This window comes from Pongo abelii, chromosome 20 (assembly GCF_028885655.2).
Source record: "Pongo abelii isolate AG06213 chromosome 20, NHGRI_mPonAbe1-v2.0_pri, whole genome shotgun sequence".
NCBI classification, from domain to species: Eukaryota; Metazoa; Chordata; class Mammalia; order Primates; family Hominidae; genus Pongo; species Pongo abelii.
This window is the reverse complement of record NC_072005.2, coordinates 6280288-6297687: the sequence shown is the minus strand read 5'-3', so window position 1 is coordinate 6297687 and position 17400 is coordinate 6280288. Positions and strand designations below refer to the sequence as shown.

The window sequence follows — 17400 nt, the reverse complement described above, 5'->3', positions numbered from 1 at the left end:
CACCTCCTTTGAGGCTTTGCTCAAACACCACCTTCTCAGTGAGGGCTTCCCTGATTACCCCACAGAAAACTGTAACACGCTTACCCTCACACTTGCATGCCACCTTTCCTGTTTGGTTTTTTTTTTGAGACAGAGCCTTGCTCTGTTGCCCAGGCTGGAGGGCAGTGGCGTGATCCTGCTCACTGCAACCTTCACCTCCTAAGTTCAAGCGATTCTTCTGCCTCAGCCTCCGGAGTAGCTGGGATTACAGGTGCACCATGCCAGGCTAATTTTTCTATTTTTAGTAGAAACGGGGTTTCACCATGTTAGCCAAGATGTTCTCGATCTCCTGACCTCGTGATCCGCCCGCCTCGGGCTCCCAAAGTGCTGGGATTACAGGCGTGAGCCACCGCGCCTGGCCCGTTTTTTTTTTGTTGTTGTTTTCTTTTTTTATTATTATTTTTTAAATAACTGTCTACTGCCACAAGAATGGAACTCTTTTGAGGAGGGTTTCTTGTGTCTTCTTCACAAAAGAACACTGCCTGGAATATAGGATATGATCAGGAGAATCTGTTGAAGGAAGACATGGCTTGCCTCTTGGGGTCAGGACAAAAGCAGAAGGGGCCTGGGAAACACAGATGTGTACACGCTGTCGTGGTGCCGAAAGGAGGGTGTCCCAGACGCAGAGCAAAGACCACAAAGATTTAATTTAAAATCACAGTGTCTCAGCTGGAATGCCCCGTCCATAGCAGGCACCCTTGCAAATTAAAAGTTCCTCAAGAGGCCCCTCCAGGCCCAGCAACAAGGGGTGAGCAGGGCCAGCTGGGGGTCTGGCAGGCCTCTGGCCCCTCCACACGATTCTGGAGAGGAGGCCCAGCTGTCAGGTGCTAGCTGGGACAGGTTCTGCCGCCGGTGCTGCTTCTACAGGCTCCTTCTGCACCAGCGTGGGCTCATCCTCACCGTCCTGGGGAGGGTGGACCAGAACCTTGTCTAAGATGCCGAACTCCTGGGCCTCCATGGGGCTCATGTAGCGGTCCCTCTCCATGGCAGACTCTGGTGGGGAAGCAGGAGGTGAGACACATTAGGGTAAGAGCAGAGACCCAGGGCCAGGTCTGGGTCCTGTTTTGGCCCGAATGTTTGTGCCCACCACCCCAAGTTCATATGTTGAAGCCCCAACCCCCAGTGGGATGGGATTTGGAGACGGGGTCCTTGGGAGGTCATTAGGAGAGATGGGGTCAGGGGCCCCCTGATGGGATTAGTGGCCTTATAAGAGGAGGCACCACTGCACTTGCTCTCTCTCCACCATGTGAAGACACAGCGAGAAGGCGGCCGTCTGCAAGCCAGGAAGAGAGCCCTCACCAAGAACCAAATCAGCTGGCACCCTGATCTTGGACTTTCCAGCCCCCAGAACTGTGAGAAATAAAATCTCTGTTGAGGTCTGTGGTGTTTTGTTAAGCAGCTCAAGCTGACTGAGACATGTCCTCATTCTGCAGTGCCTCAGTTTCCCCTAGGTATCAGTAAAATACCAATTTCCATTTTGTTTTTTAAAGAATTGTTATTGGGCCAGGCATGGTGGCTCACACTTGTAATCCCAGCACTTTGGGAGGCAGAGGTGGGTGGATCACTTGAGGCCAGGAGTTTGGCCTCATGTTTCACCACTGGCCTTCAAAGTTTCACCATGGCCAACATGGTGAAACCCCGTCTCTACTAAAAATACAAAAATGAGCCAGGTGTGGTGGCACATGCCTGTAATCCCAGCTACTAGGGAGGCTGAGGTATGAGAATCACTTAAACCTGGGAGGTGGAGACTGCACCACTGCACTCCAGCCTGGGCAACAAAGCGAGACTCCATCTCAAAAAAAAAAAAAAAAAAAAATGTTATTGATGTATAATATACACCCAGGAGAGGGCACGATTCGTAAATGTCTGGTGGGATGGATTTTCAGACTGAACATACCCTACAGGACCAGCACCCAGACCAAGAGATGAAATATTGCCAGCACCCCTGAAACCCCACTTGGGCCCATGACAGTCATTAATCCTTGCCACCCCCTCCCCATGCCCCAAAGCAACCACTCCTCTAACAGCATAAATTAGCTCTGCTTGTTTTTATAGTTTAAATAAATGGAATCACGGAGTATTTATTCTTCTTTCATGCAACATATTTGCAAGATTCATTAGTGATGCTGTGGAACATTCACTTTTTTTTTTTTTTTTTGAGACAGGGTCTCACTTTGTCACCCAGGCTGGAGTGCAGTGGTGCAATCTCAGCTCACTACAACCTCCGCCTCTCAGGTTCAAGCGATTCTCATGCCTCAGCCTCCTGAGTAGCTGGGATTACAGGTGCGCGCCACCACACCTGGCTAGTTTTTGTATTTTTAGTAGAGACGGGGTTTCACCATGTTGGTCAGGCTGGTCTTGAACTCCTGACCTCGTGATTCGCCCACCTCAGCCTCCCAAAGTGTTGGTATTACAGGCGTGAGCCATGGTACCTGGCTAAAATTTTTTTTCTTTTCTATGAAATGGGGTGTCACTATATTGCCCAGGCTGGTCTTGAACTCCTGAACTCAAGTGATCCTCCCACTTCAGCCTCCCAAAGTGCTGGGATTACAGGTGTGAGCCACCGCACCTGGCCTCACTTTTTGATTTTAATAAAATTATGGCTGGGCGTGGTGGCTCACACTTGTAATCCCAGAACTTTGGGAGGCTGAGGCAGCTGGATCACTTGAGCTCACGAGTTTGAGACCAGCCTGGGCAACATGGTGAAACCACGTCTCTACAAAAAATACAAAAAATTAGCCAGGCATGGTAGTGCATCCCTGTAGTCCCAGCTACTGAGGAGGCTGAGGCAGGAGAATTGCTTGAGCCCAGGAGGCAGAGGTTGCAATGAGCCGAGATCATGCTACTGCATTCCAGCCTGAGCAACAGAGCCAGACCTTGTCTCAAAAAAAAAAAATGTTAGCTCACTGTAACCTCAAATTCTCATATTCCACAGATCCTCCTGCCTCAGCCTCCTGAGTAGCTGAGGACTAAAGGCATGAGCAACTATGTCTGGCTAATTTTTAAATTTTCTTTTTTTTTTGAGACGAAGTCTCGCTCTTGTCCCCCAGGCTGGGGTGCGATGGGGCAATCTTGGCTCACTGCAACCTCCGCCTCCCGAGTTCAAGCAATTTTCCTGCCTCAGCCCCCCAAGGAGCTGGGAGTATAGGCGCCTGCCACCAGACCAGGCTAATTTTAGTATTTTTAGTTGAGACGTGGTTTCGCCATGTTGGCCAGACTGGTCTAGAACTCCTGACCTCAGGTGATCCATCTGCCTCGGCCTCCCAAAGTGCTGGGATTACAGGCGTGAGCCACCATACCCAGCCAATTTTTAAATTTTCTATGGAAACAGGGTATCCCTATGTTGCCCAGGCTGGACTCGAACTCCTGGGCTCAAGTGATCCTCCTACCTTGGCCTCCCAAAGTGCTGGGATTACAAATGTGTGCCACCACACCTGGCCAAGTTGATTTTTTTTTTTTTTTTTTTTTTTGAGACAGTCTTGCTCTGTCACCCAGGCTGGAATGCAGTGGTGTGATCTCAGCTCACTGAAACCTCCACCTCCCAGGTTCAAGTGATTCTCATGCCTCAGCCTCCAGAGCAGTGGGGATTACAGGCACCCACCACCATGATTGGCTAATTTTTATATTTTTAGTAGAGATGGGGTTTTGCTATGTTGCCCAGGCTGGTGTTGAACTCCTGGCCTCAAGTGATCCACCTGCCTTAGCATCCTAAAGTGCTGGGATTACAGGCGTGAGCTACCACACCCAGCGATATTTTTAAAGGGCTTAGAACAGTGTTTCTTGGCTGGAGGCAATTCTGCCCACCAGGGAACACTTGGTGATGTCTGGAGACATTTCTGGTTGTCACAGCTGGAGGAGAGTACTGGCATGGAGTAGATGGAGGCCAGGGATGCTGCCACACATCCTGCAGCGCCCGGGTTAGGAGTGCAGTGGCGCGATCTCAGCTCACTGCAACCTCCGCCTCCCAGGTTCATAGAATTCTCCTGCCTCAGCGTCCCGAGTAGCTGGATTACAAATACACCATTTTTAGTATTTTTAGTAGAGATGGGATTTCACCATGTTGGCCAGGCTGACCTCTGGGATGGTGCCCCCATCCCAGAGAATTATCCACCCCTGAAAGTCCACAGGGACCAGGAGGACAAGCCCTGGCTTAGAACAACGCCTGGTCCGTCTGTGCACGGACCAGGATGAAATAAAGGAGGGTGCTCACCGATCACCTGCAGGGTCTGTTTGGTGTGCTTGGCATAGATGTTATAGAGCTGCTTCTTGAGCTTCATGATCTCCTCTGCCTGGATGGCAATGTCTGTGGCTTGGCCCTGAGGGACGTCCAAGGGGAGTGAGGGGGTAAAGGTTGGCATCAGCGTCAGCCCCTCACAGGGAGGCTGGAGGTGGCACTCAGCAGCCCTCCCTGGGCTTTGGGCTTCCGGTTTGAGGCTGGTGGGCTGGGCTTGTGCAAATCCCCCGATATCCTGCTTCAGTCTTGCCACTACCAGGAAGGCTTTCTGACTGGATTAAATATATGTTCTTATTTTCTGCATCTGAAGCCTTGCAGACTGGGAGGAACAGTGTCTCTCTGTCTCAGCATTTTTTTTTTTTTTTTAAGAGATGGGGTCTTGCTATGTTGCCCAGACTGGTCTCAAACTCCCGGCCTCAAGTGATCCTCCCGTCTCGGCCTCCCAAAGTGCTGGGATTACAGGCGTGAGCCACCATGCCCAGCCGCCTTTTTTTTTTTTTTTTTGAGACAGGGTCTTCCTCTGTTGCTGGGGTTGGAATGCAGTGGTGCAAGACAGCTCATTGCAGCCTTGACCTCTCAGGCTCAAGCAATCCTCCCACCTCAGCCTCCTGAGTAGCTGGGACCAGAGGCAAGCATAACCACGCCTGAGTCATTTTTAAATTTTTGGTAGAGATGGGATCTCACCATTGCCCAGGCTGGTCTTAAACTCTTGGCCTCAAGTGATCCTCCTGCCTTGGTCTCCCAAAGTGCTGGGATTACAGATGTGAGCCACTGTGCCCAGCTGAAGCTAATTCTTAAGAGATAGCAAACAACTCCTCAGTGCACTTTCTTTTTTTCCCTTTGTTGTTTTGAGACAGAGTCTTGCTCTGTCATCCAGGCTTGAGTGCAGTGGCGCAATCTCAGCTCACTGCAACTTCCACCTCCTGGGTTCAAGTGATTCTCCTATCTCAGCCTCCCAAAAGAGCTGGGATTATGGGCGCATGCCACCACACCCGGCTAATTTTTGTATTTTTAGTAGAGACGGGGTTTCATCATGTTGGCCAGGCTGGTTTCGAATTCCTGACCTCAAATGATCCACCTGCTCCGGCTTCCCAAAGTGTTGAGATTTACAGGCGTGAGCCACCACGTTTGGCCTTTTTTTTTTTTTTTTTTTCTTTAATAGAGACGAGGTCTCATTATGTTCCCCTGGCTGGCCTCGAACTCCTGAGCTCACATGATCCTCCCGCTTCTGTCTGCCAAAGTGCTAGGATTACAGGCTTGAGCCACCACACCCAGCCCGGCCTGCACATTCTAAGACATCCACTCCCCGCCGGGCGCGGTAGCTCACGCTTGTAATCCCAGCACTTCGGGAGGCGGGCGGATCACGAGGTCAGAAGATCGAGACCATCCTGGCTAACAGGGTGAAACCCTGTCTCCACTAAAAAGACAAAAAAGTAGCTGGGCGTGGTGGCGGGCGCCTGGAGTCCCAGCTACTTGGGAGGCTCAGGCAGAAGAATGGCATGAACCTGGGAGGTGGAGCTTGCAGTGAGCCGAGATCGCACCACTGCACTCCAGCCTGGGCGACAGAGTGAGACTCTGTCTCAAAAAAAAAAAAGACATCCCCTCCCACACTTGACTTCTGCCCAGTCAGTCCTTCTGTCTAGACCCTGTCCTGATTCCCAATAGCAGCTCGTGTGTCTGGCACTCACCCGGGCGCCTCCTGAGGGTTGGTGGATCATGATACGGGAGTTGGGGAGCGAGTGGCGCATGCCCGGGGTGCCGGCAGCGAGAAGCAGGGAGCCCATGCTGGCGGCCTGGCCCACGCACCAGGTGCAGATCGGGTTGAGGATGTACTGCATCGTGTCGTAGATGGCCAGGCCCGCAGTCACCACACCACCTGTGGGCAGGGGAGCAAGTGAGGGGCTGGACCAGCTCCCCCCGACCCTTTCCCTATTCCATCTCCTAACCCTGGGGAGGGTGGAACAGATGCAGCCCCACTTCCTTTTTTAAAAATTAAGACGACTGGGTGCGGTGGCTCATGCCTGCAATCCCAGCACTTTGGGAGGCTGAGGCGGGCGGATCATGAGGTCAGGAGATCAAGACCATCCTGGCTAACATGGTGAAACCCCGTCTCTACTAAATATACAAAAAATTAGCTGAGCATGGTGGCGGGTGCCTGTAGTCCCAGCTACTCGGGAGGCTGAGGCAGGAGAATGGCGTGAACCCGGGAGGCGGAGGTTGCAGCGAGCCGAGATAGCGCCACTGCACTCCAGCCTCGGTGACAGAGCAAGACTCCGTCTCAAAAAAAAAAAAATTAAGACTGGGTTTCACTGGTTTCACTATGTTGCCCAGGCTGATCTCGAACTCCTGGGCTCAAGCAATCCTCCCAAAGTGTTGGGATTACAGGTGTGAGCCACCACGCCCAGCCAGAAGCAGCTTTTTTTTTTTTTTTTTGAGACTGAGTCTCCCTGTCACCTAGGCTGGAGTGCAGTGGCACGATCTCAGCTCACTGCAACCTCCACCTCCCGGGTTCATGCAATTCTCCTGCCTCAGCCTCCCGAGTAGCTGGATTACAAGTACACCACCACACCTGGCTAATTTTTGTATTTTTAGTAGAGATGGGATTTCACCACGTTGGCCAGGCTGCTCTCAAACTCCTGACCTCAAGTGATCAGCCCACTTCAGCCTCCCAAAGTGCTGGAATTACAAGTGTGAGCCACTGTGTCCAGCCTAGAAGCAGCTCTTTAAAGCAGGGTTCACAAACACAAATGCTTCCAGGGGTTGGGAGGTGACAAAAACAGGTGACACGGACCAGGTGCAGGCAAAAGGGAGAGCGCCTGCTTTACAGTCAGCTGACTTTTGCCACATGTGCCAGTGGACCCATGGGACCAGATCTACTAAATTTCCAAGAGAAACTAGAAATCAGGCCAGGCGTGGTGGCTCATGCCTGTAATCCCAGCACTTTGGGAGGCTGAGGCGGGTGGATCACTTGAGGTCAGGAGTTCAAGACCAGCCTGACTAACATGGTGAAACATAATCTCTACTAAATACAAAAAATTAGACGGGCATGGTGGCACATGCCTGTAATTCCCAGCTACTTGGGAGGCTGAAGCTGGAGAATCGCTTGAACCCAGGAGGCAGAGGTTGCAGTGAGCTGAGACTGCAACACTGCACTCCGGCCTGGGTGACAGAACGGGACTCCATCTCAATAAGAAAAAAAATATAAATGCCTCCATCATAAGTACTCAATCAAAATTGACTACTTTTTTTGGGGAGGGGGAAAAAAATCTACCAATTATTATTATTTTTGAGATGGGCTCACTACAGCCTCGACCTCCTGGGCTCAAGTGATCCTTCTCCCTCAGCCTCCCGAGTTGCTGGGACTACAGGCACATGCCACATTGCCCGGCTAATCTTTGTACTTTTTTTGTAGAGATGGGGTCTCACTATGTTACCCAGGCTGGTCTTGAACTCCTGGGCTCAAGCAATCCGCCCGCCTCAGCCTCCCAAAGTGCTGGGATTACCGGTGTGAGCCACCGTGCCCGGCCTAAAATCTACCAATTTTTAAATGTCAGCCGGGTCAGGTTGGCAGAACAGTATGTGCAGGATCAAAGAGGCCACATCCTGACTTGTGAACTGAGGCTCAAAAGCCAGCAACAGGCACCTTTTGGCGGTTTCAAGCCACTTCTGGAACTCTGACGCTCTGCACCCTTTCCCAGAGAGAGAACATCCCTGACCCGGGATTCTGGTCCCCTGAGTCACCCGTGTGCCCTGACAAGTGCCCCTGGCACCCAGGAAAGACCCTGCTCACCAGGGCTGTTGATGTACATGTGGATGGGCTTCTTGTTGCTCTCGGATTGCAAGAAGAGGAGCTGTGCGATAACAAGGCTGGCAACGCTGTCATCGATCTGCAGGTGGAGAGGGCAGGAGTGTCCCCAGATTCGGGGTAGGGAGAGAGTTTTAAGGGAGGCTGGGGATGGGTCAGGGAACCAGGAAGGGGGACCAGAGCCCAAGTAAAAGGGGTGGGTAAGAATTTAGGACCCAGAAGGCGATGGGGAGAGAGTAGTGCAGAGGACCCAGGGGGTTTGGAGCACAGGAAGGGGGGAGTCAGGGGGCTCAGGACACAGGAAAGGAAGGGGTGAAAATGGTTGGGGAGAGTCTTGAGCCTAGGAATGAGCGGAGCGGTGCCAGGTGTCAGGAAGGAAGTCGGAAATTAAGAGGCGAGGAGCAGAGACGGGGTGAGGAGCGGGGTGGGGGGACCGGGAGCCGGGAGGGGAGTGAGAAGGGGAGGGAAGGGGGTTAGAAGGGGAGCGGAGCCTGGGGGAAGAAAGTCTGGGGCCAGGGGAGAAGGGGCGCAGGGGGTCTGGGCAGGCGCTTGGAAGAGTCCCGGGGAGGGTCCCGGCGCGGGGCGCTCACCGGGCCCATGACGCACACGATGCGCTCCCGCAGCAGCCGCGAGTAGATGTCATAGGCGCGCTCGCCGCGACCCTGGGGGTAGAAAGATGGAGGTGAGGGGTCGGGGGCTGCCAGCCGATCCCCACCCAGCCCGGAGCCCCCGAGCCGTGTCCCCGCCCGGCCGCCGTACCGTCTGCTCCACCACGATGGGAATGAGCGGGAGAGCCCGGGCCGCCGTCGCGTGCAGGCTCCGCTGCAGGGCCAGGCCGTTCTGGGGTGTCCGCTGCGGCGGCCGCTGCGCTGGAAAGTGAGCGGCGAGGCGAGGCCCCAGCGCGGGGTACCTGCATGACGCCACCCGGGCCCCCCCCACCAATATTCCGGGCCACATCCCGCCGCACGCCCCGGTCGGCTTCCGTCCGATGGCGGAACTACAACTTCAGGCGTGCTTTGCGCCTGGGAGCACGCTCGCTAGGCGGCCCACTTCCGGGAGTCTGGGCGGGCGCCGTTAAGGGTGGGGCGGGGATAGGGGCGGAGCCTGAAAGGGAGGAGCCATTGAAGGAAATTGAGTGGGCGGAGATGGAGAAGTTTTAGAGTCTCCAGTTCGAGTCCCCTTACCGACCACTTCGTCTTCGTTTTCTTTTTTTTTTTTGAGACTGAGTCTTGCTCTGTCACCCAGGCTGGAGTGCGGTGGCACGATCTTGGGTTACTGCAACCTCTGCCTTCTGGGTTCAAGCCATTCTCCTGGCTCAGCTGCCCCAGTAGCTGGGATTACAGATGCGCACCACTGCACCCGGCTAATTTTGGTATTTTTAGTAGAGATGGGGTTTCACCTTGGCCAGGCTGGTCTTAAACTCCTGACATCGTGATCTTCCCACCTCGGCCTCCCAAAGTGCTGGGATTACAGGCGTGAGCCACCGCACCCGGCCTCGTCTTCGTTTTCTACTGTTTCTGCTTTATTTTATTTATTTTTTTGAGACAGAATCTCACTCTGTGGCCCAGGCTGGAGTGCAGTGGCGCCATCCTAGATCAATGCAGCCTCAAATTTCTGGGCCCAAGCGACCGTCCCTCCCACCTTGCTCTCCAGAGTAGCTGGGACTACAGTTGTGCGCTACCACATCCGGCAAATATATATATGTATATATTTTGTAGAGATGGGGTCTTACTATGTCGCCCAGGCTGGTCTCAAACTCCTGGCCTCAAGTGATCCTCCCACCTTGGCCTCCCAAAGTGCTGGGACTACAGGCGTGAGCCACCACACCCCACTTATTCTTTATTTTAAAAATAACTGCAGGGCCAGGCGCAGTGGCTCACGCCTGTAATCCTAGCACTTTGGGAGGCTGAGGTGGGCAGATCACGAGGTCAGGAGATCGAAACCATCCTGGCTAACACGGTGAAACCCCGTCTCTACTAAAAATACAAAAAATTAGCCGGGCGAGGTGACGGGCACCTGTAGTCCCAGCTACTCAGGAGACTGAGGCAGGAGAATGGTGTGAACCCGGGACGTGGAGCTTGCAGTGAGCCGAGATGGCACCACTGCACTCCAGCCTGGGTGACAGAGCCAGACTCCGTCTCAAAAAAAAAAAAAAAGCTGCAGTGTTCCCGCAGCTCATCTTGGAAGCGGGGTCCCGGAGAAGACTTAGCCTGGGTCTTGGCCTTGAAGAGCTTCCAGCCTGGTGTGGCCGACTTCTACTGAGATCTCCTCATTCATTTTTTGGCCACCTGTGGAGTAGAGTGTGGGAGCCCAGAGAAGGGTGTTGTGGATTCTGCCTGGAGATCAGACCGGAAAGCATTCCTAGGAGAAGCGGGTATTGGAATTGGGCTTTGCAGGATAAGTAGGAGTTTGTTAGCTGGGGAAAGGCATTTCCAGCAGAGGAAAAAGAATGGGCAAAAGGGTGGAAGTAGGAAGATTACTGGTAATGTTGGGACTTCTCTTTTTTGCCACACCTTCTCAAGCCAGATTCTTTTTCATCATTCAGTTCAATGTCACTATCTAAGAGGTGCCCACTGCTTCATCCCCAAAGTCTAGAATAGTGCCTGACACACGGTAGGTGCTCATTAAATACACATTGAACCAAGAGATGAAGAGGTGATAAAGGAGGTAGGTAAAGGGCTTTGGAGGCATCTGCAGAGTGGGGATAATGATAACCTACCTCCTAGATTTGTGCAGAAGGTCCTCAGAAAGGGTCCAAAAATGTGTAAAAAGTGCTCAGTTTGAATAATTTATTGCTGTGTTAGATCAGGGACCATGGAAGTCTGAGAAGTCCTCAGGTCCTCCCATATGGGGGTCTACTTGAAGTGTTTTGTTTTTTTTTCCCTGGGCAGTCCTTCGAATCACAGCAGATTCAGGCGAGGTGTTGTGGTGGCTCATGCCTGCCATCCCAGCACTTTGGGAGCCCAAGACATGTGGATCACCTAAGGACAGGAGTTCGAGACCAGCCTGACCGACACAGTGAAACTCCGTCTCTATTAAAAATACAAACTTATCTCGGCATGGTGGTGCATGCCTGTAATCCCAGCTACTTGGGAGGCTGAGTCAGGAGAATCACTTGAACCCAGGAGGCAGAGGTTGCAGCGAGCCGAGATCACACTGCTGCACTCCAGCCTGGGCAACAAGAGCAAAACTCTATCTCAAAAAAAAAAAAAAAAAAAGAAAAGAATCACAGTAGATTCAGAGAGACTCCTGGAGTGGATTTTGATGTATAAGAAGGAGTTTACCAAGCAGTAAGTGGTAGACTCTTTTTTTGTTTTGAGTCAGGGTCTGGCTCTGTCACCCAGGCTGGAGCACAGTGGTGCGATCAGAGCTCACTGCAGCCTTGAACCTCTGGGTTCAAGCCATCCTCCCACCTCAGCCTCCCAAGTAGCTAGGACTAGAGGTGCATGTCACCACATCTGGCTAATTTTAAAATTTTTTGTAGAGACAGGGTCTCCCTATGTTGCCCAGGCTGGTCTTGAACTCCTGGACTTAAGTGATCCTCCTGCCTCAGCCTTCCAAACTGCCGGCATTACAGACATGAACCATCATGCCCAGGTGGATTCTTTTTTTTTTTTTTTTTTTTTTTGAGACGGAGTTTTGCTCTTGTTGCCCAGGCTGGAGTGCAATGGCACAATCTCGGCTCACCACAACCTCTGCCTCCCAGGTTCAAGCGATTCTCCTGCCTCAGCCTCCCGAGTAGCTGGGATTACAGGTGCCCACCACCACGCCCGGCTAATTTTGTATTTTAAGTAGAGACAGGGTTTCTCCATGTTGGTCAGGCTAGTCTCGAACTCGCGGCCGCAGGTGATCCACCCGCCTCAGCCTCCCAAAGTGCTGGGATTACAGGTGTGAGCCACTGCGCCCAGCCACTGGACTCTTTTTTTTTTTTTTTTTGAGACGGAGTCTCGCTCTGTCACCCAGCCTGGAGCGCAGTGGCGCGGTCTCGGCTCACTGCAAGCTCCGCCTCCCAGGTTCACGCCATTCTCCTGCCTCGGCCTCCCAAGTAGCTGGGACACTGGACTCTTAAACTTGATGCTGGTTACCCTAGATAAGAATAATTTTGTGCCCTCTGTAACCTCGAGGGGACTGCAGTCCAATGGGGAGATAGAACGGGACACAGACACTCCCAGTTTTGTAGAATCAGGAGTAAGACAGAGGGAGGGAGTTGAAGGTGACAGAATTAGAATACCTTGCAGGTCCACAAAGCAGAAAGCCCACATGGCAGCCAGCGCTGGCAGGCAGGGCCTTACGGTGGAGAGCCAGCATTTGGGCTCAGAGGGTGTTGGCCAGAGGTCTGGAATCTTACTTTTATTTCCAGCTGGGATTGAGGAGGTAGGAGAGCAGCTGCTGTCCCAGTTTCTGCTGTGAGTCAGGTGGGTGGCCCTGCCCGGCCGGTTGCCCCAGGGCCGCAGCTCCTGCCCCCGCCCTGGGGAGAAGGGCCAGGACAGCAGCTGCCACCATCCCTGCAGCCACTCCTCCGCTCCTCCACTCCTCCACTCCTTCACTCCTCCAGACGCTGCCCTGCACCCCCTGCCCGCCCTGCCTCTGACGTGGGGTGGTGGGGTCCTCTTAGATGCCCTCCCTGTCTCCCTTTGTTTAATCAGCTTCACTTCTCCGCATTGCAACTGCTTTTCACCTTCTTCATTGTTAATAGCTCCCTAACAGGTGCTCCAGTATCACCCATGTCACTGTGACCTACTGTCTCTTCTTCACTATTGTTCACTCTTCACTCTAAGAGATCCCCAAAAAAGCTCATTTTTTTTTTTGAGACGGGGTCTCACTCTGTCATCCAGGCTGGAGTGCAGTGAAGCGATCTCGGCTCACTGCAGCCTCTGCCTCTCCGGTTCAAGCGGTTCTCGGGCCTCGACCTCCCGAGTAGCTGGCACCCACCACCACGCCCAGCTAAGTTTCGTATTTTTAGTAGAGATGGGGTTTCACCATGTTGGCCAGGCTGGTCTCGAACTCCTGACCTCAAGTGATCCACCTGCCTCGGCCTCCCAAAGTCCTCAGATTACAGGTGTGAGCCACCACGCTCGGCTGAGATGGCTAAATTGAACCATGGTTCCCCATCCCCCCTGCTGACCCCCCTTATCTCCTTCCCTACCCTGGTCTGCTTTTCATACCCCAAACACACCAAGCTCAATCCAGCCACAAAGCCTTTGCTTTACTCTGCTTGGAGTCATGCCGGGCAGAGTGGCTCACGGCTGTAACCCCAGTACTTTGGGAGGCGGAGGCGGGCAGCTCACCTGAGGTCAGGAGTTCAAGACCAGCCTGACCAACATGGTGAAACCCCATCTGAACTAAAAATACAAAAATTAGCCAGGCATGGTGGCCTGCACCTGTAGTCCCAGCTACTTGGGAGACCGAGGCAGGAGAATCGCTTGAACCCGGGAGGCAGAAGTTGCAGTGAGCCAAGATTACACCGTTGCACTCCAGCCTGGGCGACAGAGCGAAACTCCATCTCAAAAAAAAAAAAAAAAAAAAAGTCTCAGCTCAAATGTCATCCCTGAGAGAAGCCTTCCCTGAGCACCTTTGCTAATATCCCAGGCACTCTAGAACATTTACCTTGTTTAATTTTCATCTTGGTGTGACTTTCATCATAAACAATTGCATTAATTCATTTGTTTCTTTTTGTATTGTCTGCAGAACATTCTGCTATCTTGTTTGGCTCTGGTGCATAGCTCACTACAGCCTCAAACTTCTGGACTCAGGTGAATCCCCCCAACCTCAGTCTACCAAGTAGCTGGGACCACAGGCACACACCAACAGGGCCTGCTAATGTTTTTAAAGTTTTTGTTGCAGAGACAAGGTATCGATATGTTGCTGAGGCTGGTCTCAAATTCCTCAGCTTGAGCAATCCTCCTGCCTTGGCCTCCCAAAGTGCTGGGATTACAGGCGTGAGCCACTGCACTCAGCCCATTAGACCTTTTGATTAGGGCTCACAAGGAGAAACATATCTAATATAGTGTCTGAGTACACAAAAATACAAAGTCTTATAAAATGAAACTTATTATTTGAGCAATGTCCTTTGATATTTTCTATTCTATTTGATCCTATTCTATTGCATTTCACTTAAAGTAGGGTTTTTCAACTTTGGCACGATTGAAAATCTGAGTTGGAGAATTCTTTGAAAGTACAAAAGGCCACCCAGGCCACTGTAGGGTGCTGAGCAGCATCTCTGGCCTCCACCCACTGGATAACAGGAGCACCCCCACCCCTACCCTCATCAATTAGAAAAAATGCCCCCCGACAATAAAAAGTGTCTCAGACATTGCCAAGTATCCTCCAGGGGGCAGAGTCGCTCCCAGCTGAGAATCACAATTTATTTATTTATTTACTTATTTATTTTATTTTATTTTATTATTATTATTTTTTTGAGATGGTCTGTCACTCTGTTGTCCAGGCTAGGGTGCAGTGGTGTGATCTTAGCTCACTGTAGCCTCCACCTCCTGGGTTCAAGTGATTCTCCTGCCTCAAACTCCGGAGTAGCTGGGACTACAGGCATGCACCACCATGCCTGGCTAATTTTTGTATTTTTAGTAGAGATGGGGTTTCACCGTGTTGGCCAGGCTGGTCTCAAACTCCTGACCTCAGGTGATTTGCCCACCTCGGCCTCCCAAAGTGCTGAGATTACAGGTGTGAGCCATCACAGCTGGCCTGAGAACCACTATTTTATTTTATTTTAATTTATTTTATTTTATTATTTTATTTTATGAGATGGGATTTCACTCTTGTTGCCTAGGCCGGAGTGCAATGGTGTGATCTGAGCTCACTGCCACCTCTCCCTGGCAGGTTCAAGCAATTCTCCTGCCTCAGCCTCCCAAGTAGCTGGGATTACATGCACGCACCACCACACCAGGCTAATTTTGTATTTTTAGTAGAGACGGTGTTTCACCATGTTGGTCAAGCTGGTCTCGAACTCCTGACCTCAGGTGACCCACCTGCCTCTGCCTCCCAAAGTGCTGGGATTACAGGTGTGAGCCACCGTGCCCAGCCAAGAACCACGACTTAAATTAAAGTGGATAGTGATCTGAAATAGAAGGGAAAAAAGCAACTTTATTTATTTATTTTTATTTTGTAGAGGCAGAGTCTCGCTGCTATGCTGTCCAGGCTGGTTTCAAATTCCTGGACTCAAGCAACTCTCTTACCTCGGCCTCCCAAAGCGCTGAGATGTCGACAGAGGGAAGGAGTTGAAGGTGAGAGTTTGTCTCCTTTTTTTTTTTTTTTTTTTTTGAAGTAGAGTCTTGCTTTGTCACTCAGACTAGAGTACGGTGGTGTGAAGAACATGGCTCACTGCAGCCTTGAACTCCTGGACTCAAGCAGTCCTCCCACCTTAGTTTGCCAAGCAGCTGAGACTACAGGCACAAGCCACCAACCCAGCTAATGTTTGTTTTTGTTTTTATAGAGACAGAATTTCTCTTACGTTGTCCAAGCTGGTGTCGAACTCATGGCCTCAAATGATCCTCACGCCTGCCTCGACCTCTTGGTGCTGGGATTACAGGTGTGAGCCACCACTCCAGGACTCCATAAATATTTAATGTGTTGCTTTCATTCCTCCAAACCTCGCTCAGTAAGTTCTGAATGAATGAGTATTTTGGCTCTTGGCTCCAAATCAACCTGCCCTGCTGGTTTTTGGTTATCACTCTATGATCAGAGAGAAGCTGTCATCACCGTTACCTTCTCTGGAATGAATGCAAATGGGCCTATTGAAATGATAGAAATTGAAAATTAGGAAAAGAAAAGGAAACTCTCAGTGCTGAAGAGGCTGTGGATGAAATGCTGGATGCGCCAATAAATGGCTCATGGACATTGCTACAGCTTCTCTGGGAACAAAGTTGACACCAAATTTCAAATTCACAGAACCCACTTCCAGTTATTTGTTTTTAGGAAATGATCAAAGGTGTGCACCTGTGCACTAAGGTTTGACCCCAAAGTAGCTTATGGGAGAGTTGTTCATACACCTGTGTTTCAGTTAGTTAATGCTGTGTAACAAACCACCCCTAAACTTAGGAGTTTGAAACAACCACAGCTTATCATTTCTCATAATTTGAGAATCTGGACTGGGCTCAGCTAGGATCTTCTGGGGCTGGAATATCCACAAGTGGAACATTCTCCACTCACATATCTGGAACCCCAGTGAGTCATCTCTCTCTCCACATGGCTGCTTGGGCTCCCTCACGGTATGGTGGTCTTTATTCCCCATATTCAGAGAGAGTTAGCAAAAGCTACTTATCTTCTTAAATGCTTGGCTTGGAAGTCACATGGTAGCTCTTCTGCCACATTCCATTGGTCAGAGCAAGTCACATGGCCCAACCCAAATTCAAGGGGAAGAGGAGATGAAATAGACTCGGCGGAGGAGTGGCAGGGGCATAGCAGGATGGAAAGTAATGGCGGCTGTCTCTGGAGATAGTCTATCATGCCCACGTTAGCAAAGAATTGCAAATAAATGCCTTGTAAGGGGGGACTACTTAAATGGCTTGAATTTTTTTTTTTTTTTTTTTTTTTGTGAGATGGAGTCTTGCCCTGTGGCCCAAGCTGGAGTGCAGTGGCGCGATCTAGGCTCACTGCAAGCTCCGCCTCCCGGGTTCACCCCATTCTCCTGCCTCAGCCTCCCGAGTAGCTGGGACTATGGGCGTCCGCCACCAGGCCCGGCTAATTTTTTGTATGTTTAGTAGAGACGGGGTTTCACCGTGTTAGGCAGGATGGTTTCGATCTCCTGACATCGTGATCCACCCTCCTCAGCCTCCCAAAGTGCTGGGATTACAGGCGTGAGCCACCGTGCCTGGCCTAATGGCTTAAATTTTAAAATAATTTTATTATTTAATTTTTGGAGACAGCATCTCACTCTGTCACCCAGGCTGGAGTGCAGTAGCCCAATCACAGCTCACTGCAGTCTTGACTTCCCAGGCTCAAGTGATCTTCCTGCGTTAGCCTCCTAAGTAGCTGGGACCACATGTGCATGCAATACATCTGGCTACTTTTTTTTTTTTTGGCAAGGGCCGGGTCTTGCTATGTTGTCCAGGCAGAACTCAAACTCCTGGTCTCAAACGATCCTCCTGCCTCAGCCTCTCAAAGTGCTGGGATTACAGGCATGAGCCACCACGCCTGGCCAAATTTTAAACCAAATTATCAAGTATCCGTATTATGGAATATAACTCTTATTTATTTATTATTATTATTATTTTTATTTTTTGAGACAGAGTTTCACTCTTTTTGCCCAGGCTGGAATGCAATGGCGCGATCTCAGCTCACTGCAACCCCCACCTCCCGGGTTCAAGTG

General features: G+C 51.3%; 1 protein-coding gene and 1 long non-coding RNA gene across 2 annotated transcripts; one reads left to right on the top strand and one right to left on the bottom strand.

Annotated features, from left to right (window-relative positions):
• Positions 1–667: 667 nt before the first annotated feature.
• On the bottom strand, positions 668–9149 carry CLPP (caseinolytic mitochondrial matrix peptidase proteolytic subunit). The gene is made up of 6 exons (XM_024238099.2): positions 8838–9149; positions 8669–8740; positions 8064–8160; positions 5962–6149; positions 4250–4355; positions 668–1032 (listed from the first exon to the last, which is right to left on the bottom strand). Exons 1-6 carry the CDS (start codon positions 9033–9035, stop codon positions 860–862), a joined length of 834 nt encoding a protein of 277 aa, XP_024093867.2. The 5' UTR covers positions 9036–9149; the 3' UTR covers positions 668–859.
• LOC134760681 (uncharacterized) lies at positions 8155–16591 on the top strand. Its single transcript, XR_010138552.1, has 3 exons — positions 8155–8490; positions 15202–15316; positions 15526–16591. It is a non-coding gene; the product is annotated as an uncharacterized LOC134760681 (long non-coding RNA).
• The last annotated feature ends 809 nt before the right edge of the window (positions 16592–17400 follow it).